The following is a 22,586-nucleotide window of genomic DNA, read 5'->3' on the forward strand; positions in this document are numbered from 1 at the left end:
AATAGATATACATGTAGTGGTTTTGTCCATTTTTCACGTTTTACAACAGATGGCGTTCGTGCTCTACAATACTAACCATAGAATTTATAAATATGGAAGGGGAATAAGAGCGCAAAACTGTGTCCAAGATGACTTTTTCTCGAAGTGCGCATGAGCGGTAGACGTGAGATTGTATTGGTTAAATATTGTATACGTGTCTTGTGCATTTTCGTGTGTCGAGTATGTAAAACCATGGTGTCGAGTAAGAATAAGATTAAATTAATAAGAAAAATATAATTTAAAAAATGGGAGTTTATTGTGTACTGTGTAACAATCGCAACAAAACAGTTTCATCTCACCGGTAAAGAAACTAAAAGTTATTCTTATATAGATTATGTATATTTCAGAATATATACGTTAATTTATTGTGAAATTTAATAGTTTTGGCATTGAAAATTGAAATGCTTATATATTTACAGATTTCCCAAAAATACTCATGATCGAGAAAAATGGTTATTCTTATAAGATTAAATTTTTATTAGGCCTTTATTCGAGCAACGAAGTTAGAATAAAATAAAATAAAAAAGACAAAATATAAAATGTAACATTTATTAGATGTGGAACGTTTCGTACTTTTACTTAAGACTTCTTCAGCCGCAATATACAGACGCTATAAACATATAAAATTTAAATTTAACAATTTAAAGAATATCAAATATAATGTGGGTGTTGTCTACATAATTAAATTAAACTCACCAATCGTTTGTCCAAGTTAGAATAAATAAATTTTACAAATTGTCAAAAAATAAAGACTTTTCTGTATGTATACGTGTCAAAATTATTCGGTGTACAATAATCACGATTACTTAACAATAACTATTGAGTTATGTACAGACAATGACATCAAAACTAAAGCGACGGTATTATATATATTAAGCAAAACAGTGGCAAAAGGACGATGACAATCATGTTATATAATTTTGTTTATTAAACAAAATCTAATAACGGAAAGTATGCAGAATCTAAATATTCGCTATCTTCTGTCGCATTTAGACCATTGTGTTGTTGTTTTATGTGGATAGTCTCCGAGATCAATCTTTTATTATAATTTCTTTCGTGATCTAATATCTTGGGATTATCCCAGTCGAAATTATGATTGGTTTCCATAATGTGCTGAGACACTACCGTGTGTTTTGTCTCATGTTGTTTTATATTTGTCCTATGTTCTCTTATCCTAGTATGCAACTGTCGCTTAGTTTGTCCAACATATAATGCTGAGCATTCTTTGCATTCGATTTTGTATATAACGTTATTATTACATTCTTTTAGAGGAATGGTTATCCTTCTGCGGAATCAGGGAGGTCCTTAATACTGCTACTTTTCTATGTTCTAATCATTTTAAGAAAGAGAATTTAAAGAAAAAAGTGAATTGTGTGATAGTAAATCTTGAAACAATACCATCCATTAAAAGAAAGAAAAGATACTTTTTAGAGATTTTAATAAAATGATATAATTTTTATATGCAAACTTGTTATTCTTGAAAATATCACAAGTATACAAGTATAAAATAAAAACATACAAATTTATTGAAATTTCGACCTAACTGGCCAGTACAATTTAATTAGAAACACTACGTTTCGACCCTTAGGTACGGGTCTTTTCAAGTGTAACTTTCAAGATGTTGATTCGACAGCAGTAAAATTACTAATGTTGCCCCGTACCTAAGGGTCAAAACGTAGTGTTTCTAATTAAATTGTACTGGCTAGTTAGGTCGAAATTTCAATAAATTTGTATGGTTTTACTCATCACTGGCGACTTCATTAATTTTATCATTATATAAAATAAAAATATATTGTGTTCGGAAACTGAACGAATGAGTGGCTTGTATCAAAGGTGCGACAATCAGGCAGGAAGTTCGTCGTGGCAAAAAAACGGAGCTCTCAATTTTGATGTCACAGAACAAATATATTTCGTTTAATTGAAATTATAAACTGTTGTATAACGCTAATTCACTGGAGGCGAAAAGCGGTATGCGTTATCGCAAAATTGATATTTCAAAAAATAAAGACAATGATTCGCGACTCTGGATGTGAATAATTATATAAATAATTGATTATTTAAATAATTGATTTCGGAACATATTGATAAATGTGATTCAGACATAATATACAATGTCTGTGGGTGATTTCCAACAACAATATAATGAGACACAGAGTATCATTTTATTTATATTGTTTACTGGTTGTTCAATACTGTCTATTATACTTACATAATTTAGATTTAAGATAATTTTAAGTTGCATTACGTTATAATTTAAGAAATTTAGTTTATATATATTATTTTCATATTCCCGTGTTTGCATTGTATTGCCCTCAGGGCGTTGGGCGTAATTAATGTGATATGATCTCGCGAGAGAGCGCTGAAAGATGATGCGTCTAGCAAGCGAGTCAGGTAGGGCAGTGCAAAGTCAGCCATTGTAAGGAACGCATGTAAACGTAAAAGAATAAAGGTTTTGAAGAGCACATTACAGTGAATTTATGTTAGTCAAACCCGTTAACTCGGGAAAGAAATTATCATCCATAGGGTAATAAACACTGGTGTTAAAAGAAGATAGAATGACACTCTATATCGCATTGTGTCGTTACAGGAAAGCATCCTGTATCAAGTGTGTCTATAATACGGCAATTATTGTAGTAATATAAGCATTCAGTTTAGCTATGTATAATTTTAGATCAAATACAACAGATCACAAGTGCCAGTCACCAATCAAAAGACACAATTTTAATGAAATTGTATCCGTTGTAAAAGTTGATACATTCAATTCTCAGACAGAAACTAATACTGTAATTTCATTGATTCAAGATTCTCCGACAATAACTAAGACTGCATCTACATTTTGATAGAAGGTAATGATTTATATTAACATCTTAAAATAATTAGTATAATTATAATTAATAAATAATAATAAAGTTACATTTAGTAATATATTAATAATTATGTATTTTTGTATTACACGTGCAGGCAAAGTGGCACTTTTGGTGCGTGTTTTCTGTGCCGAAAGCGGCCGATTTCCCCCGCCGCCATCTAGCGACGACGTGGTGAGTGAATAAGCCGCATTCAAAGCCGAGCCGCGTTAAAAGTCATTGTATACGGCTGAAGCCGTAGGCAATGTATTGAACACGGCTATTCCCGCACCGTGTCGCCGCAAGATGGTGGCGTGCGATCGGCCATCTCGCACACAGAAAACGCGCACAAAGCCACTTTGCCTGTACTTGTAATACAAAATAGTATGTGTATCACGTGCGGATTGACAATTGTTCACTCGTGTGAGGTGGTCGCACTCGCCTTCGGCTCGTGCGTCCATCCCCCGCACTCGTGACCAATTGTCAACTTTTCGCACTTGATACACAATATACTATTTCAGTGACCTGTCGAACACCTGCAATCAGTGTTCCCAAACCTCGATACGTTGACGACATTCGAACACCACATTTAGCCACACCTCTATGGTTAAAAAAAGCTGTAGATTTTACACGGCGAATTATAAATCAACAAACGAGGAACGAGGACCATTAAAACCTTACAACAATCCCAAAACAGATTACGTATGCGTATAAAAAATGAAAGACTTATTAATCAATTTAAATCAAAAGAATTTTATTTCTGAAAGTGCTTATGACAATTTGATGGTAAGCTCGCATTGCAAAATTAATTTATGAAAACAATTTGATTGTCAAGAATTTGTAACAATTAAAAATAACTTTAACGTTTGTAAATAGTAAATGAAATTTATACGCAATGTATATAATACCACATCTAATAATTTTATATTATTTTATTTTTTACAATTGGTTTATTTACGTAATTTTATATATATAATCAATTTTATCTTATAATTGACTTATTAATGTAATTTTATATCTTATAATTGACTTATTAATGTAATTTTATATCTTATAATTGATTATTAATTTTATATCTTACAATTGATTATTTACATTACAGAATATTTATGTTATTTACTTTACACAACATTGTTACTCATTGTTCTTTACAGTATGACATAGTGAAATAAATACTAAATAAAAATTATTAAAATGACATGGTTCTTTCCATATTTAGAATGGCAGTCCTAACATCATGCATGAAATATTAACGAAAAAAAAGGATTAAAGAAAAAATATTCAGATGAGTTGAAGAAATTTGCATTGACTTAAATTCTGATTAACGTTCGCAATTTATATTGTTACACCTAATGTAATCTTTATGATAATTAACGCCTTAATAACCCTGGCCCTCACAACAAACTCACATCGAGACTTAAATATTTAAAAAATTTTTATTCTTCAAAGGCCTATGAGTATGTGAAACAAATCTTTAAAAATCTTTTACCCGAACGTTCCACTATTCGTAAGTGGTATAGTGTTATAAACAGGCGATCTGGATTTACAGACGAGGTATTTCACGCTTTAAAATGTAAAGTCAAACAAAGTAAACTGCCAATACTATGCAATTTAGTAATCGATGAGATTGCAATTCGTAAATCAGTAGATTATGATGAAAGAAGATACTATGGATACGTTAATTTCGGAATAAATGGAGAGATTGATTGTGATGATCCTCCAAAAGCGAGGCACGCATTGATTTTTATGCTTGTAGCGATAAATGGTCACTGGAAAGTGCCCGTTGGATATATTTTTTATAAAATCGTTAAACAGTAAAGAAAGATCTAATTACTAAAATATTTAGAATTGATAAATGATTCGAGTATTATTGTGCGATCGTTGACGTTTGACGGAATTAGCGTGAATTTTAGTATGCGCACTTGTTTAGGAGCTGAAATTAGCAAAACTTTTAAACCTTATTTCATCGATCCGGCAACGTAAAACAAAATTTATTGTTTTTTGATCCCTGCCATATGTTAAAATTGGTAAGGAACACCCTAGAAGACAAATTAATTTTAATATATGATAGGGAAAAAATCTTGTAGGAAGATATAGTTCTTCTTCAGAAATTGCAATAAGAAGAAGGTTTAAGAGCTGCTACTAAGATAACAAAAAAACATCGCTTATAAAACAAACAAAATGAATGTAAAGCTAGCAGCTTTCATTCATTTTGTTTATTTTGATGTTTTTTTGTTATCTTACAAGGGTCACTATTTATATTTCGGGAATAGGAACAAAAACAAATAGTTAAGCTGCGAATATATTTTTATTGTTTTTCAAAGTACTCGCCACGATGATCGATACACTTTTGCATGCGCTTAAACCAATTTTCAAAGCATTTATTCCATTCCGAATGAGGTATCTCCAAAACATGATTTTTGAACGCTTCAATAGCTTCTTCGGGCGATGAAAATCGTTGACCACGCAGTTTATTCTTCACGGATGGGAACAAAAAGAAATCATTGGGTGCCAAATCAGGGCTGTACGGCGGATGACCCATCAATTCGATGTTTTGAGTGCTCAAATAGTCTTGTTTGAGCCGATGTGTGAGAGCTCGCATTGTCATGATGAAGAACAATCCGACGTCTCTTGTTTGTTTTCCTTATTTCACCGAAGATTTCTGGCAAACAGATGGTTGTGTACCACTCAGAATTTACTGTTCTACGATCCTCTAGAGGCACTGTTGCAATATGACCAGTTTTTCCGAAGAAACAGGCCACCATTTTCTTTGAAGTGCTTTGTGCGCGAACAACTTTTGTTGGATTTGGTTCATCTTGGAACACCCATACAGTCGACTGCTGCTTACTTTCGGGCTCATACGATAATATATCCATGATTCGTCACCTGTCACGATTTTATAAACGTCTTTTGAAGCATCGCGATTGTATTTCTTAAGCATTTCTTTGCACTAATCGACACGAGTCTTTTTTTGAGCGATTGTCTAATTATGTGGGATCCAACGCGAACATAACTTTCGCACAGCTAAGCGTTCATATAAAATCGCATATATGCTGGTGGAACTAATGCTTAGGGATGCCTCAATCTCACAATAGGTTACATGACGATCTTGCTTAATCATTTCGTGCACAGCATCGATGTTTTCTGGCACTACAGTCGATTTTGGACGACCTTCGCGAAACTCGTCGGACAGCGAACTACGACCACGATTGAATTCACTATACCAGCGATACACAGTGGTTTTTGATGGAGCTTCATCGCCAAAAGTCAAATTAAGTTGATTGACGCACTCTTGTTGTGATAATCCACGTCGAAAGTCGTAAAAAATCATCGCACAAAAATGTTCACGATTCAGTTCCATTTTTTGCCGAGACAAAACTTTTAACTAAATATAAAATAAACAAATAGCGTCCGTATGACAAAATGTTCTGAGTACGTATATCGTCAAAAATGTCAAACTTTACGATGAAACCGTCAGATGGACTCACATGACATCAGTGTTGCCAATTCCCGAAATATAAATAGTGACCCTCGTAGTAGCAGATCTTAAACCTTCTTCTTATTGCAATTTCTGAAGAAGAACTATATCTTTCTACAAAATTTTTTCTCTATCATATATTAAAATTAATTTGTAGTTGCTAACTCAAACGCTAAATAAAAGCGTCAGTTGTACTTTGCAATTTGTTGAAAAATGTCGTCTAAATTATTTGCAATCCCCAAAAGCGACTGCACAATTTTGTAAAGTATTCAACAATGCATTTGATTTATTAAATGTAAGATCTAAGTTCTCCAAAATTAAAAGGTTTAACGTACCACTTACAGATGACAATTTCAACAAATTAAAAGATAACGCTGATACTCTTGAAAATTAAATTTTGGAGTTAAAAGATAATAACAAAAATATATCTTACTTGGAAACCGGAAAACTGGGTTCCTCGGTTTTATTAGATATTTAAAAAACATGTTTGATTTATTTAAAGAATTAAAAAATGTCGAGCTTCAATATTTATTAACGTTTAAAATTAACCAAGACCATTTGGAAACATTTTTTAGCGCACTTCAAAGCAGAGGCGGATTTAATGATAATCCTACTGCAATGCAATTTCTAACTATAAAAGGCTATTAGTCGAACATGAAATTTTCGCTTCCGAGAAAGGTAATTATTTAATTATTGACATTCTCGATCTACCTTGTGATGAGGAAGAAGAAACTTCTGTTGACTTACTTGATCATGATTATTTATAAAATAATAAAGAAATTTATGATTAGTTTGACCATACTGGCTCTTACTAATAATTCGTCTTTATTAGATATGAAGTACACTACGTTTCGACCTTAAATTTAGATTCTTTTCGAGTGCTTTTCAAGTGCTAACATTATAAAAAATCAATAGTTAGCGACGTAAAACTAAAATTAAATACAAGTCAATTCGTGCAAAAAGAGACAACAATGTACTTACTTAAAACAATTCTAATAAGCCACATTAAGATATAGAGATATAAATTATGATATGTTAAGCGCTGTGAACTTTAATATGTCGCTAAGACATTCTGTTAACTACTGATACAAGACGCTAAATTATTCTAATGACCTTATCATAAACAGAGTTGAGATTGTCTGTGTCAGTTTGAAGATTGATTGTGTTTGTTTGCTTTTTAATATATAACATTTCAGCAATCTCTCTCTTACGTCTATGTTTTTCAGTATGTAAAATACAAGGGTCAAGCCACCGGAAATCATGATTGCATTCTATTCTATGTTTGCTAACAACCGACAGATTTGATTCATGCTTTTTAATAATGTTCTGGTGTTCCTTTATGCTAGTATTTAGATGTCTCTTTGTTTGTCCTATGTAAGAAACATTGCAATCAATGCATTCCAATCTATAAACGACATTTGTTTTATTTAATTTAGGAGTGGTATCCTTACCTCTTTTGATAAGGCTACTTAGTTTTTTCTGTAATTTATATACTACTTGACAAACTTGATTTTGACGTAACTAGCAATTTTATTTAATTCTTTCACGACGTTTCGACCATTTAATTGTGGTCTTTATCAAGTGAAAATTCTATAACATAATATTACACAATCGTTTTTACCAATGTTGAAATATACAAGAAACTATCTAAATGTTGAGTTAATAATATATATATAAATTTTATAAACATACCCATTAATTAAACTGAGATTAACGCAACATCACACCGGTCTTATTTAAAATTAATAGTTGTTGAGAATGAGAGTAGAGAAAGTGAGAGAGAGAGTGTGTGCGTGTGTGCATGTATGCATGCAGTGTGGCAAATTGATATTTTTGCAATATTAAATTTGGCGCGTCAATTCGCGCTAATTGCCAAGCGCAAATCACGCTGCGCGCGTTTCGCAAAACGCCTTCGGCTGTCGCCAGCCCGTTTACGCGGGCTGGCCAAATAAAAACAGCAAAGTCAAAACAGTTTTGTCCTCCGACACTCGAGAAGATTCCACATCATTACATTGCAAAATTACAAGTTCGGTAATTTTGCATTAGAATCTTCTCGAAGGTCGGCAGGATAAAACTGTCTTTTTTTCTTTTCTTGTCGTTGTGCTGTGCTCCGTTGTCAGTACAATTTTTCACTCACTCTCCGGTTCGCACTCCGCATTGCCGCGAATTCGCACATTTTTTGGTCCTTTGAGCCGGATCTTTTCTCTGCGTCTTCGTCGCGTCCGGCATCTTCTGTGCTTCGCAGTCAAAGTGTGTGCGCGACCGGAGTGTCCTGTGACCTGTGACAGACAAAATGGGCATGGATAAATTGATGGACGCCCAGCACAAATTTCATGTGCGTATATTACGTAGTGTCGACAATCTACGAAAAATTGGGGCGGCCAAGCTAAACGTGGACACCATCCAAGCTGCGATCCGCCTCCTGGACGACAAATAGGCCAGATTTCAGGAGCTGCACGAGGAGCTCCGCAATAAGTACTGGAAAGAAATCAAGGACGATGAGTACTCCTTAGACGACCTCCCAAGCAAGGTCGAAACGGCGTATTACTCACAACGCTCCAAACTCGCCGAGATGGAGGAAAGGCTTTCCAAGCCGTCGAAAGCTGACATCTCCAAGAGGGCTCGAGGAAGCGCGCCGTCCCGCAAAACCTTGCCACGCATCAATCTGCCTCAATTCAGCGGCAAGTTCGAGGATTGGCCAAGCTTCCGGGACCTGTTCTGCTCCATCATCCTCGGGGATCCATCCTTGACTAAGATCGAGCAGCTGCACTATCTCAGGACGAGTGTCAAGGGCGACGCGGAGCAGCTCATCCGGAACCTACCTTCCACGAAAGACAACCTGGAACAGGCGTGGGACATGCTGACGACTTACTTTGAGAACAAGCGCCTCCTCGTGCGTTCCTACCTGACGGCCTTCACCTCGCTGCCGCGGATGAAGACTCCCTTGGCCGACGGAATCCGTCGGATCTTTCACGGTGTACTCACCACAGTCGGCGCGCTGAAGGGCATTGGACGTCCGATAAGCGACTGCACCGATCTCTTTGTGCACCTGGTCGTCGAGCTGTTGGACGCCGAAACTCGACGCGAGTGGGAGAGTTCGCTCGGCAAGTCTGCTGAGCCGCCGTCGTACGACATGCTCCGGGAGTTTCTGCAGGAACAGCTGATGACCTTGGAGGTCCTCCAGTCCACCAGGCCCGGACCATCAAGCAAGCCCTTGGAGAAGTCCAACCGCGCCGCTCGCACGAGCCACGTGGGGAGCAAGGGATCAGACCCGAGCCGCAGCTGTCCGCTCTGCAAAAAGGATCACTTCATCGCGTACTGTGAGCTGTACAAGAGAAAGACAGTGGCTGAAAAAAAGAAGGCAATCAATGCTCACCAACGGTGCTGGAACTGCCTGGGTCGGCATCTCCTTGCTGATTGCACGTCCTCCAAGGTGTGCATGAAGTGCTCTGGCAAGCACCATTCGTCTCTTCACGACGCCTTCACCGCTGTGGCTCTGCCTGCTGCCGGACCATCTTTCGCGGTGACGACCCACGTCGCCAGGCGACCGCCGGTGGAATGTCGATCAGCACTTCTGGCAATCGCGTGCGTGCTGGTGGCTGATCGCGCGGGCACTCGCCACGACGTCCGCGTCCTGATTGACCCGGGTTCGGAGACATTACTGATCGCGGAATCTCTGGCACAACGCCTTCGCCTGCCGCGGACTTCTTCCTCAGTGGCCATCTTCGGAGTAGATGGCATCCAGTCAGGCGTCTCTCGAGGGCAAACAGCGGTCACCATCTTCTCGCGCGACGGGCACTTCGCGCTCGCCGCATCGCCACTCGTGCTGCCGCGCCTAACCGTGTACGGTGGCATTCCTGAGGGAGAAGCTCGATCATGGCCGCACCTTGATGACCTCGACCTCGCTGACCCTGAATTCCACCGCCAGGATCCCGTGGAATTGCTGCTCGGTGCGGACGTCTACCTGGATCTTGCCATACCGGAGGGTCTTCGTAGAGGAGGACCACAGGAACCAGGAGCGCTGCTGACGCGCTTCGGATGGATGCTGTTGGGCGCCGTCGGGGCCTGCCACATCACAAACCCTGTGTCGTCGTTGCAATGCATCACAGTGGAGGACCTTGCCGAGCTGGTGCGTCGTTTTTGGGAAACGGAGGAGCCCCCCCGTGCCGTCCTTCCGCTGACCGCTGACGAGCAGGAGTGCGAGAACTACTTCTTGCGCACTCATCGACGACTAGCAGACGGCCGCTATCAGGTGCGGCTCCCGCTGCGATCGAGGCTGCCGGACCTAAGCTCCACCCGTCGCACCGCGTCACGTCTCCTCGACGTCATGAGGCGTCGCTTTGACCGCGACGACAACTTCGGGGTGCTGTATCGCGACTTCATGCGCGAGTACATCACCTTTGGGCACATGACGCTCGCTGCCTCCACTGTGGCTTCACCAGGTGACCGGATCAACTTCTTGCCGCATCATGGGGTGCTGCGGACTTTGACTGCCGGCTCCAAGATCCGCGTCGTCTTCAACGGATCAGCTCGCACGGGCGCCGGGGCGTCTCTCAACGGTGTGCTGCACGCTGGGCCTAACTTGCTGTTGTCTCTCGCTGATGTCCTGACTCGATGGCGGCGGCACCGGTACGTCTTCATCGCCGATGTCCAGATGGTGTACCGGCAAATCCAACTTCATCCGGACGATCGAGACTTGCAGCGGATCCTATGGGCAGAGGACAACGAGGTGAGAGAGTACCGGCTGAATACTGTCACGTATGGCTTGGCGAGCGCACTATACCTCGCCATACGAGTGCTACGGCAGCTTGCGTCGGACGAAGCCAACCGCTTTCCGCTCGGTGTCGATGTACTGCAGCACGACGTGTATGTGGACGACATACTTACCGGAGCTGCTGACTTGGACGTTGCTCGCTGCCTCCTGGGACAGGTGACCTCGCTCTGCATGGCGGGCGGCTTTCCGTTGAAGAAGTGGGCCTCCAACGACAACCGCCTCCTGGAGATCATCCCGGTCGAGCATCAGCTAGGCACGACGACCGGCGCGAGGCTACCTGCAGACGAGCACTCGGTGCTGGGTCTCCGCTGGAATCGCGAGGAGGACACCTTCTCGCTGTCTGTCCAACTGACTCCATCGGCCCCACCTACCAAGCGGACCGTGCTGGCGCAGACCGCTCGCCTGTTCGACCCGCTGAGCTGGCTAGCATCGATCCTCGTGCGTACAAAGTTGCTGATCCAGTCGGCGTGGCTGCAGCAGCTCGAGTGGGACGCACCGCTCTTACGCGAAGACACCGCCGCATGGACAGCCCTCGAGGAGGAATTGCCGTCACTGAAGGAGATCCGACTGCCACGTTGGCTACATAGCAACACTCCACACAGCTCCGTGGCGCTCCACGGCTTCTCGGATGCTTCCGAACGAGCTTATGCTGCTGTGGTCTACAGCAGAGTGGAGGATGGCGGACTGCCCCGCATCAACCTGGTGGTCGCCAAGAGAAGGGTGGCCCCGTTGAAACGTGTGTCGCTGCCGCGACTAGAACTCTGCGGAGCGGCTCTGCTGTCAAAACTAGCAAAGCATGTGCGGCTCTCCTTGGGTCTGGAAAGGTCGGCCGTCACTCTCTGGACGGATTCCACGGTGACGCTTGGCTAGATACGTGGACATCCTGCAAAGTGGAATACGTACGTAGCCAACCGCGTCGCTGAAAATCACCGCGACAACCAAGATGCAAGATGGCGGCACGTACCTGGCAAGGAGAATCCTGCAGACTGTGCCTCCCGAGAGGTGTCGCCGAAGAAGCTCCTGGAGCATCCTCTGTGGTTGCGAGGGCCGGAATATCTCCGCCATCACGCGGACTTCTGGCCGAAGGACGTCGGACCCTTGGGGACGGCCGACTTACCGGAGCAGCGACCGTTCCGATGCCATGTAGCCGCCGAGGAGCTAAGGAGCTCTGCCGCTTCTCCTGCCTTCGTCGCCTACTTCGCGTGTCCGCCTGGCGCTGGAGGGCACGAGGACGTCATTCAGCAGACAGCAAAGCTGTGTCGACCTCCTTGGAACCTGAGGAGCTGGAGGCCGCTTTGTCAAGATGGATCCGGGTAGCTCAGAAGTCGAGCTACCAGGCCGAGCTGCAGGACGTCCGTGCTGGAAGGACGCTGCCTGCCCGGAGCTCACTCCGCAAGCTGGTTCCCATGTTGGACGACGAGGGCACCCTGAGGGTCAGCGGGCGTCTGAAACACGCAATTTTGGATGCCGATCAACGTCATCCTGTCATCCTACCGCCGCAGTCTCATCTGACTCACCTGGTGATTGGCGCCGCCCACAAGCGAATACTTCACGGCGGAGTCCAGGCCACCTTGGCGCACATCAGGCAGCGCTTCTGGATTCCGCGAGAACGTCAACTGGTTCGCAGCCACATCCACAGCTGCCCCCCCCCCCATGCGTCCAATGGCGGGCGGCCACTTTACGGCCGAAGATGGGCGACCTGCCAAGAGCGCGCGTCACTCTGAGCCGCCCATTCCAGCACACCGGCGTGGACCTTGCCGGTCCCGTGTGGCTTCGAACGACGAGAGGCCGAGGACACAAGGCCTACAAGAACTTTTTGATGGTGTTCGTTTGTTTCAGCTCCCGCGCCGTACATCTTGAAGCCGTCAGCGACTACACCGCCGAGGCCTTCCTAGTGGTCTTTCGTCGGTTCGTGTCCCGACGAGAGTTGTGCACAGTCGTGTACAGCGACTGCGGCACTAACTTTGTGGGCGCTGACCGACAGCTCAAGGACCTCTTCAAAGCTGCTGGCCGTGAGATTCAGACGATTGTTGGGCACCTGGCAGACCGAGAAATACGGTGGAGCTTCAATCCACCGGCAGCTCCACACTTTGGCGGCCTGTGGGAAGCGGCGGCCAAGGCTGTCAAACACCACCTGAAACGCACCATCGGCGAGGCCAGACTGACCTTTGAGGAACTGTCGACGTTCCTTACAGAGGTTGAGGCCTGTTTCAATTCAAGGCCGCTCGAGGTTTTAACGGACGACCCTGACGACCTCGGTGCCCTGACGCCTGGGCATTTCCTGGTGGAAAGCCCTCTTCTTGTCATCCCAGAGCCGTCACTCTTGGATGCGTCAGCCAACCGGCTGAATCGGTGGCGGCTCCTGCAGCAGATGCGGGATCACCTGTAGCAGCGGTAGACCCGCGAGTATTTGCAGCATCTCAGCCCGCGGCCTAAATGGTGGACCACTCGTGGAGCCATTCTCGAGGGCCAGTTGTGTCTAGTCAAGGGCGAGAATACCCCGCCGTGCCGGTGGCCGCTTGCTCGGGTCACGCGCGTGCACCCCGGCAAGGACGGGCAGATACGCGTGGTGGACGTCCGCACGTCCGTTGGCGAGTTGACCCGGCCAGTGGTTAAAATCGTACCACTGCCGACGGCGGCCGCCACGGACCCGGGCCACCGGCGTAAACTTCGTGCCGCAAGTTCCGTCCCGCGTGTAAATATACTGTAAAAGAAATAAAAAAAAAAAAACGTGTAATTATTCTTGTTCGTCGTTCAAAAACTGTAAATAATAAGTCGTATACTCACTCTCGTTTCGCGCATCGTATTCTCCGCTGCACCTCAATGCTCTCTTCGAGATAGCACCGCGAATCACTAAAATCGTTCGTCGCTCGTCGCGACGAGGCGGGCGGAATGTTAAGATTGAGAGTAAAGAAAATGAGAGAGAGAGAGAGAGAAAGATAGAGAGAGTGTGTGTGTGCATGTATGCATGCAGTGTGGCAAATTGATATTTTTGCAATATCAAATTCGGCGTGTCAATTCGCGCTAATCGCCAAGCGCAAATCACGCTGCGCGCGTTTCGCAAAACGCCTTCGGCTGTCGCCAGCCCGTTTACGCGGGCTGGCCAAACAAAAACAGCAGAGTCAAAACAGTTTTGTCCTCCGACGCTCGAGAAGATTCCACATCATTACATTGCAAAATTACAAGTTCGGTAATTTTGCATTAGAATCTTCTCGAAGGTCGGCAGGATAAAACTGTTTTCCCGCACGTCCTTTTCGCATTCGTCTTGTCGCCGCTCGCACGCATAGACCGAGAGTTTTTGTTTCGCTTTTTTCACAAAAGTTCTGTAGTATCGCACTTCTCGCGCATACGTAATTCGCTTGTCGATTGCACTTTTTGCAATCCTTGCAGTTTATCGCGCCACTAGTGCGCGATTCGTACTTTCTTGTAAATATTGTAAAATACAGTACCGTCTTATTAACTTTGTCTTCTTTTCTTTTCTTGTCGTTGTGCTGTGCTCCGTTGTCAGTACAATTTTTCACTCACTCTCCGGTTCGCACTCCGCGTTGCCGCGAATTCGCACAATAGTTAAAAGTTAAAAGAGGAACACGTCTCATCGCTATGATGTTTCGTCAACGACTAACTTTGAAACGCGACACTAAACAATCTTTATTATTTTGTCGTAAACATTTGTCAAATTCTCAGTGTCTTTCTGTAGGTTAACCGTATTATCATGCTTCTTTATGAAGAACATTTCAGTAATCTCTCTCTTTCTTACATGTTTCTCATTATGTAAAATGGTCGGTGATTTCCAATCAAAGTTATGTCCAAAATCACATCTGTGTTTACTCAAAACCGAATGATTAGACTCATGTAATTTAATATTGCTGGCATGTTCCTTCACTCTAGTGCATAAATGTCTCTTAGTTTGTCCAATGTATGAGGCATTACAATTTTCACAATTGATCTTGTATACTACATTCGTTTTTATATCATTAGTTATTAAATCTTTACCTCGTTTTATCAATCTATTCAACTTTTTTGGCAAACCATAAACGACATTTAAGTTAGCATTTTTAAGTGACCTTTTAATACTGTCGCTGACGTCTTTAACGTATGGAAGTGGAATTACATAATTCTTATCTTGAGCCGAATTCACATTACCGTTATTATCCAAATCATTACTCAAATTGTCGTTATTATCCGCATTGTGACGGTTAACATTCCTATTGTTATTTAGTACATTAATTCTTTTATTTACATATTTATTAATAATACGATCCGGAAAGCAATTATTAATTAAAATGTTCTTTACAATCTCAATATTCGTATTATAAAATTGTTTGTTTGACAGTAAAATTGCATGGTCTACCAAATTGTGAATCGTATTAATTTTATATTTAATAGGATGACTTGAAAGAAAATTGATGTATCTACCAGAACATGTAGGTTTCCTAAACCAATTAGTTGTCAATTCAAAAATGCTAACTTAAATGTCGTTTATGGTTTGCCAAAAAGTTGAATAGATTGATAAAACGAGGTAAAGATTTAATAACTAATGATATAAAAACAAATGTAGTATACAAGATCAATTGTAAAAATTGTAATGCCTCATACATTGGACAAACTAAGAGACATTTATGCACTAGAGTGAAGGAACATGCCAGCAATATTAAATTACATGAGTCTAATCATTCGGTTTTGAGTAAACACAGATGTGATTTTGGACATAACTTTGATTGGAAATCACCGACCATTTTACATAATGAGAAACATGTAAGAAAAAGAGAGATTGCTAAAATATTCTTCATAAAGAAGCATGATAATACGGTTAACCTACAGAAAGACACTGAGAATTTGACAAATGTTTACGACAAAATAATAAAGATTGTTTAGTGTCGCGTTTCAAAGTTAGTCGTTGACGAAACATCATAGCGATGGGACGTGTTCCTCTTTTAACTTTTAACTATAAATTTTAAATAAGACCGGTGTGATGTTGCGTTAATCTCAGTTTAATTAATGGGTACGTTTATAAAATTTATATTTATATTATTAACTCAACATTTAGATAGTTTCTTGTATGTTTCAACATTGGTAAAAACGATTGTGTAATAATATGTTATAGAATTTTCACTTGATAAGGACCACAACCAAATGGTCGAAACGTCGTGAAAAAATTAAATAAAATTGCTAGTTACGTCGAAATCAAGTTTGCCAAGTTTATTTTCACCACTAGCGTCCAATATTAATTTTGATTGATTATATACTACTCTTAGTCCTTTTTTTCTAAGCGATTTAGAGATGTTGTCGCTGAAATTTTCCATGTATGGTAACACAATGTATGTACGATCATTTAAGTTATTAATATTACTATTTTCCCTGCTATTATTATTGGTGTTCTTATTTTTTTTAAATTGTAGTCTTTTTTGATATATTTATTAATGGTAAGTAATGGAAATTTATTATTAGTTAAAATCTGTTTTACTATATTAATATTATCATTATAAAATTTTTTATTTGACAATAAGATGGCTCTGTCCACTAAATTGTTCATGCAGTTAATTTTATTTTTAAACGGATGGGCTGAAAGGAAGTTAATGTATCTCCCTGAGAAAGTGGGCTTCCTAAATCAATTAGTGATTAACTTTCCTTCACTACACCTAATAATTGTTGTGTCTAAAAAATTGATGGAATTATTACATTATATTTCATAGGTGAATTTTAACCGTTGATGGTAAGCATTAAAAATCGATAACATCTCATCTAATTTATTGCGTGGTATAACAGTAAAAATGTCATCGACATATCTGAAATAAACCGGAACTGCGAACTGCAATGAATTTAAGCAATGAGACTCTAGATCATCTATCACCATATCTGCCAGGATGGGTGACAGAGGGGACCCCGTTGGGCTGCTAAAGACTTGTTTGTAAAATAGACCGTTAAAGCTAAAGATAGTGGAATCCAAGACAACATTAACAGCATGTATAAGTTGCTCAAGATTGAGACTGGTGTTAGGTACGATCGTGTCCCATCTCTTTTTTATAGCTTCGATTACTAAGTCTTTCGGTATGTTAGTATATAATGATGTGATGTCTAACGAGACCAACACTTCCTCACAATTAATGCTAATATTTTTAATTTTTTCCGCAAATGACCAACCGTCTTTAATATGTGATTTTGGTTTATTGATGGATTTATTTAAAATATTATGGATGTATTGTGCTATATTATATACCGGACTGCCCAGCGCGGATACAATAATTCGTAGCGGAAAGCCCGTTTTATGTATCTTTGGAAGTCCGTAACATTGTGGGAGACTCCCATTTGTGCAGTTCAACCATTTAAACATAGATTCATCTATGATTTTTTTATCCCGCCAAACTTTAATAACAGCATTAATGTTATTAGTGATTCTTTTTATGGGATCTCTGTTTAATTTCCTATAGGTGGTGTGGTCTTCCAACATTGCATTCATTTTTGAAATGTAATCTTTTTTATCTAATATCACGATGACTTGGCCCTTGTCCGCTTTCGTTACTAATAAGTTACTGTTCTTTAAAAATTTTTTGCATACTGAGAAGTTTTTTAAAATGTGTTGTTCGCTAAGACGATAATGTTGTTGTTTAGTTAAAAAATTCGATAAATGATTACTAACTATATTTCTTGTTATCTCGATTGATTTGCCCGTTATTTTTCTATTGTTGATACAATTTTCAACATTTTTAATTGTTTCTAATACTACTTGTTGTCGATCATTTTTACTACATTGGTTAATAAGAAATGCAAATCTATTGCCTAGACTCAAAAAATTCATTACAATCTTTGGAATAGAGGTGTCGCTTATATTCAAAACCCATTTTTTGTTATCTATGTTGTTCAGAGGATCAACAGTTACATTGTGTTTACTAACCAAAAAACTGAATTTTTTAATCTCTATGTTCTTTTTCTTTTTATTGAAAGTCATTAAATTGTTTATGTTCATATTGAAAAATTTATTTAGAAGGTTGTGAGGTAAACAGTCTGCGAGTTTCTCTTCAATTTCTTTTGTATTACAATGCAAATGTTTAATTCTGATGTTTAAATCTTTAATTTCTAAACTCAGAATTTTAAATTGATAACGCATTTAATAATTCTCAAAAGAGGAGAGAAAATCGCGAATCTCTCGCTGATGCGAGAAATTCTCAATGATTTTCAAGAAAGGAGAGAAAATCACGAATTTCCTGTTGATGCGAGAAATCCTCAATTATTTTCAAGAAAGGTGAGAGGGAGACACAGATGTTGGCGTTATATAAAAAAAAAGAAAACACATTCGGGTGCCTAAATCCAAGAATTATTTGGGGAGTAAGAAGTAGTTATTCTGAGGCAACTTACTACTGTTGAGCTCGTTGTTTACTGGTAGCTCTGGATCGACTCGGGCTCGAAAATCGAAGCGGGTTCGCATTAATTTTTGCACTAGTGTTAGTGGTCATTAGGCGAGTTGTACTCACAATAGTTCGTATGGAAGTCTGCACTCACCGAGTACTTTTAATAACTCCGAATAACTTTTCGTGATACTTGTAATAGAGTTCGGGGCGAAAATCTCTGCGTAACACTGTCTGGCCGCTTGAGCGATGTCGCGCTTATATAAATCTCCTTGCTCCTCCTTTCCATTGATTGTCAAATTTTTCCAACTAATAGGAGCATTTTTTAATAATGCCCTTTAGGTCCCGAAGGCGTCTCTTTAAGTTGAAAATTACTCTGATTGGTTAGGGCTTTTGGTTAAGGGGATGCTGGAGTGACGACCAAACTCCGAAAGGTTAGCACCACACATATCTAAACATATGCAAGTATACACATATACACATGATAGATTAGCACCATACATATCTAAACATATGCACGTATACAACATATATGCGTGAAAATTTTCTGCACCGTTTTTTTATTTATTAGGATTCTAAACTTATATCTAAAAGCTTACTAATACTTTTTCATTCAATATCTAGTCGGAACCTATCTTATTTTGTACATACAAACAGCAGAACTTTTATATTAAACAATTATTTTTTCGACCTGACGACAAAAGTCGATAAAGAAATTTTAATTTTTAAATTTTTTCTTGTTTTTAACATAAAATCAGTAAGTTCCCACTTTGTTTCTGTACGTACAGTAATTTTTTAATCGTGGAAAAGCATTTGTTATTCTATTAACGCAATAAAAACTTCTCGATTGTGGAAAAATATAATCGGTTTGGTCGATACTATAGACCAATTAGGATCCCTTTAAGAGGATGCCGGAGGTATGTTTTTACCGACCGAATGCGAATATTTAGTTTTTTTAATATAACTTTTTATTGACTATACTGATCAATAAATCCTTTTCCACGATTAAAGTACTTAAAAAAATGGACCACGCTAGCTATGATTGCATATATAAATCATATAAAAATCAAAAATTACAGTTTTGTTATCGGCTTTTTTTGTGTCAGTTCGTAACAATACTTATTTAATAAAAAAGTTCTGCAGTTTGTCTGTGCATGAAATATAGTATACGCGGTAAGAATTATATGAAGAAATATTAGTAAACAATTAAAAGTGAGATTGCAAGTCTAAAAAAAAAGTTATATATTAAAAACATTTTTACGCAAAAACATTGTATACGTGCATATGTTTAGATATGTGTGGTGCTAACCTATCATGTGTATATGTGTATACGTGCATATATTTAGATATGTGTGGTGCTAACCTATCGAAGTTCAGCTGTCCTTCGTGGGTTTATCTAGAGCAGATGTCGCGTACCAACGATCTGACAGGTTCAGGTGGTTATTTTCTTAAAATTTTATTATTTTTTAAGTGGAGATTTCTTTCTAAATTTTTATTACTTTTCGAGAGCAAGGTGGCTTGACTTAGAGATCTGTCAACTAGTTCAAATTTTTCTTTTTCTTTTTTCTTTCCCGGGGGACTGCGAGTTGTGATTCACGATCTTTACATTGGTCTGTTTGTCCCTCGTGATTTGTATATCTCTCTTAATTTTACGATTGAGCTCTCTCGGGTTATCTCTACTTGCCTGTCAGGTCGTATGTTTACGCGAGCTTTCTATGCGCCTACGATATTTGAGATATCGCATTGCGTTCTCCGAAAGAAAAGAATCATGGAGACCGCAGGACATAACACTTTAATCATTAACAATTGTTTAATATTCGCTTTTTTGAATAGTAATGAGTATAAATATAATTTAACGTATAAGACGGGCAACAAGAGCCAAATCTGCGGATGTTATATATATTAATGTTGGTAAACAAACGCATTTTTTAAGCCAGCGTGTATCAAATATAAGAGTTTTAACAAGGCTCTGTAATATAAATATAAATTTAACGTATAAGACGGGCAACAAGAGCCAAATCGCGGATGACAATGCGTTATCCTAACGAAACTAAATAATTTTTCGTTAGAATTAAATACCGGTGCACAAGGCACCAAATTTTTACTTGGACACGGCCAAGATTTTAAATATGAAATAATCTCATATTTTGAGATTTAATTTCAATACCCCTTTAACCCCCCTACGGAAAATAAATAAATGAATGCAAGAGAAAAATATAGATCCGAAAATCGCTGAATCGGGAATCGAAACGAAAAATTCGAAACGGGAATTCTAACGAAAAATTATTTAGTTTCGTTAGGATAACGCATTGTCATCCGCGATTTGGCTCTTGTTGCCCGTCTTATACGTTAAATTTATATTTATATTACAGAGCCTTGTTAAAACTCTTATATTTGATACACGCTGGCTTAAAAAATGCGTTTGTTTACCAACATTAATATATATAACAGAGAAAAGTATAGAATCGAAAGGATCTGAATAGCTCAGCTGGAAGAGCAGTCGCCCGGCAAGCGAAAGGTCTCGGGTTCGATTCCCGATTCAGCGATTTTCGGATCTATATTTTTCTCTTGCATTCATTTATTTATTTTCCGTAGGGGGGTTAAAGGGATATTGAAATTAAATCTCAAAATATGAGATTATTTCATATTTAAAATCTTGGCCGTGTCCAAGTAAAAATTTGGTGCCTTGTGCACCGGTATTTAATTCTAACGAAAAATTATTTAGTTTCGTTAGGATAACGCATTGTCATCCGCGATTTGGCTCTTGTTGCCCGTCTTATACGTTAAATTTATATTTATATTACAGAGCCTTGTTAAAACTCTTGTAAATGAGTATGTTCACGAATAACGCGTTCCGCAGATCGTGAAATGTATGACATCGTCTGATAGAAAAATTAAATTTTTTCTGTTTTTAAGCTTAGATAATTTGGAGACGACGTTCTTTGACAATAGAAATGTTGTACACACGTTGCACTAACTTTTATTTTGTAGTAATTTTCTGACATCAAAATCACTAATATTATATGTGCTACTACATCCTCTATAAAATGACTCAATGACCATACTGTAAAGATAAATAATCATAGATTTGTATTCTTCGCCAAAGAGAATTAAAAAAATAATAAGAAAATTTATGATTAGTCCATACTGGCTTTTATTAATAATTCGTCTTTATTAGATATGAAGTCGCCTCAGAATAATTACTCCTTACTCCCCAAATAATTCTTGAATTTAGGCACCAACGTCTGTGTCTCCCTCTCACCTTTCTTGAAAATAATTGAGGATTTCTCGCATCAGCGAGAGATTCGCGATTTTCTCTCCTCTTTTGAAAATTATTGAGAATTTCTCGCATCAGCAAGAGATTCGTGATTTTCTCTTTTCTTCTGAGAATCATTGAGGATTTCTCGCATCAGCAAGAGATTCGTGATTTTCTCTTTTCTTCTGAGAATCATTGAGGATTTCTTGCATCAGCGAGAGATTCGTGATTTTCTCTTTTTTCTCCCCTTTCCCGAAAATCATTAAGAATTTCTCGGATCAGCGAGAAATTCGTGATTTTCTCTCCTCTTTTGAGAATTACTGAGGATTTCTCGCATCAGCAAAAGATTCGTCATTTTCTCTCTTATCTGCTTTTTTGAAAATTAATGAGGATTTCTAGCATCAGCGAGACATTCGTGATCTTCTCTTCTCTCCTGAAAATTATTAAGGATTTCTTGCACCAGCAAGAGATTCGTGATTTTTTTTCCTCTCGCCTCTCCAAAAAATCATTGAAGATTTCTCGCACCAGCAAGAGATTCGTGATTTTCTTCTCTTCTTTGAATTTACAGCGGATTTCCAGACATAATTTCTCCTTTATCCTCCCTTCCCCTTCTCCCTCTCTGAGACATATATATTTTCTATTTTTTCTTTAGTTTTGAAAATCCAAAAATTATTATTATTATTCAAAAAAGGCCAACTTATCGAGCAATATTTAAGATGCTGTATCCAACCAAAATTTATTCCATAAACAATATATTAAAATCACAAAAAAGTCTTCCATAAACGTTTCAACCGCACGCGGTCTTCCTCAGTATAACAGTGTTACGTAATTTATAATTCTTACAAAAAATAGA

At 39.4% G+C, this 22,586-nt stretch overlaps 2 protein-coding genes and 1 pseudogene across 2 annotated transcripts; all 3 read left to right on the top strand.

Moving 5' to 3' along the window:
• Positions 1 to 284: 284 nt before the first annotated feature.
• On the top strand, positions 285 to 3,698 carry LOC146721377 (uncharacterized; annotated as a pseudogene).
• Positions 3,699 to 8,932: 5,234 nt separating this feature from the next.
• On the top strand, positions 8,933 to 12,004 carry LOC114940743 (uncharacterized). Its single transcript, XM_029315494.1, has one exon. The coding sequence runs from the start codon at positions 8,933 to 8,935 to the stop codon at positions 12,002 to 12,004; it is 3,072 nt and encodes a 1,023-aa protein (XP_029171327.1).
• An 80-nt stretch (positions 12,005 to 12,084) lies between these two features.
• LOC114940744 (uncharacterized) lies at positions 12,085 to 13,523 on the top strand. Its single transcript, XM_029315495.1, has 2 exons — positions 12,085 to 12,719; positions 12,974 to 13,523. Exons 1-2 carry the CDS (start codon positions 12,085 to 12,087, stop codon positions 13,521 to 13,523), a joined length of 1,185 nt encoding a protein of 394 aa, XP_029171328.1.
• The last annotated feature ends 9,063 nt before the right edge of the window (positions 13,524 to 22,586 follow it).

Source organism: Nylanderia fulva, unplaced genomic scaffold (genome assembly GCF_048542155.1).
Source record: "Nylanderia fulva isolate GAGA-0341 unplaced genomic scaffold, ASM4854215v1 Scaffold490, whole genome shotgun sequence".
Classification (NCBI taxonomy): Eukaryota; Metazoa; Arthropoda; class Insecta; order Hymenoptera; family Formicidae; genus Nylanderia; species Nylanderia fulva.

Excerpts from the sequence above, each read along its gene's own strand:
- LOC114940743 (XM_029315494.1), top strand. The coding sequence starts at position 8,933 with ATGGAGGAAAGGCTTTCCAAGCCGTCGAAAGCTGACATCTCCAAGAGG.
- LOC114940744 (XM_029315495.1), top strand. The coding sequence starts at position 12,085 with ATGGCGGCACGTACCTGGCAAGGAGAATCCTGCAGACTGTGCCTCCCG. Across the intron at positions 12,720-12,973 it reads GCCACCTTGGCGCACATCAG|CTCCCGCGCCGTACATCTTG; the intron begins GCAGCGCTTCTG and ends CGTTTGTTTCAG.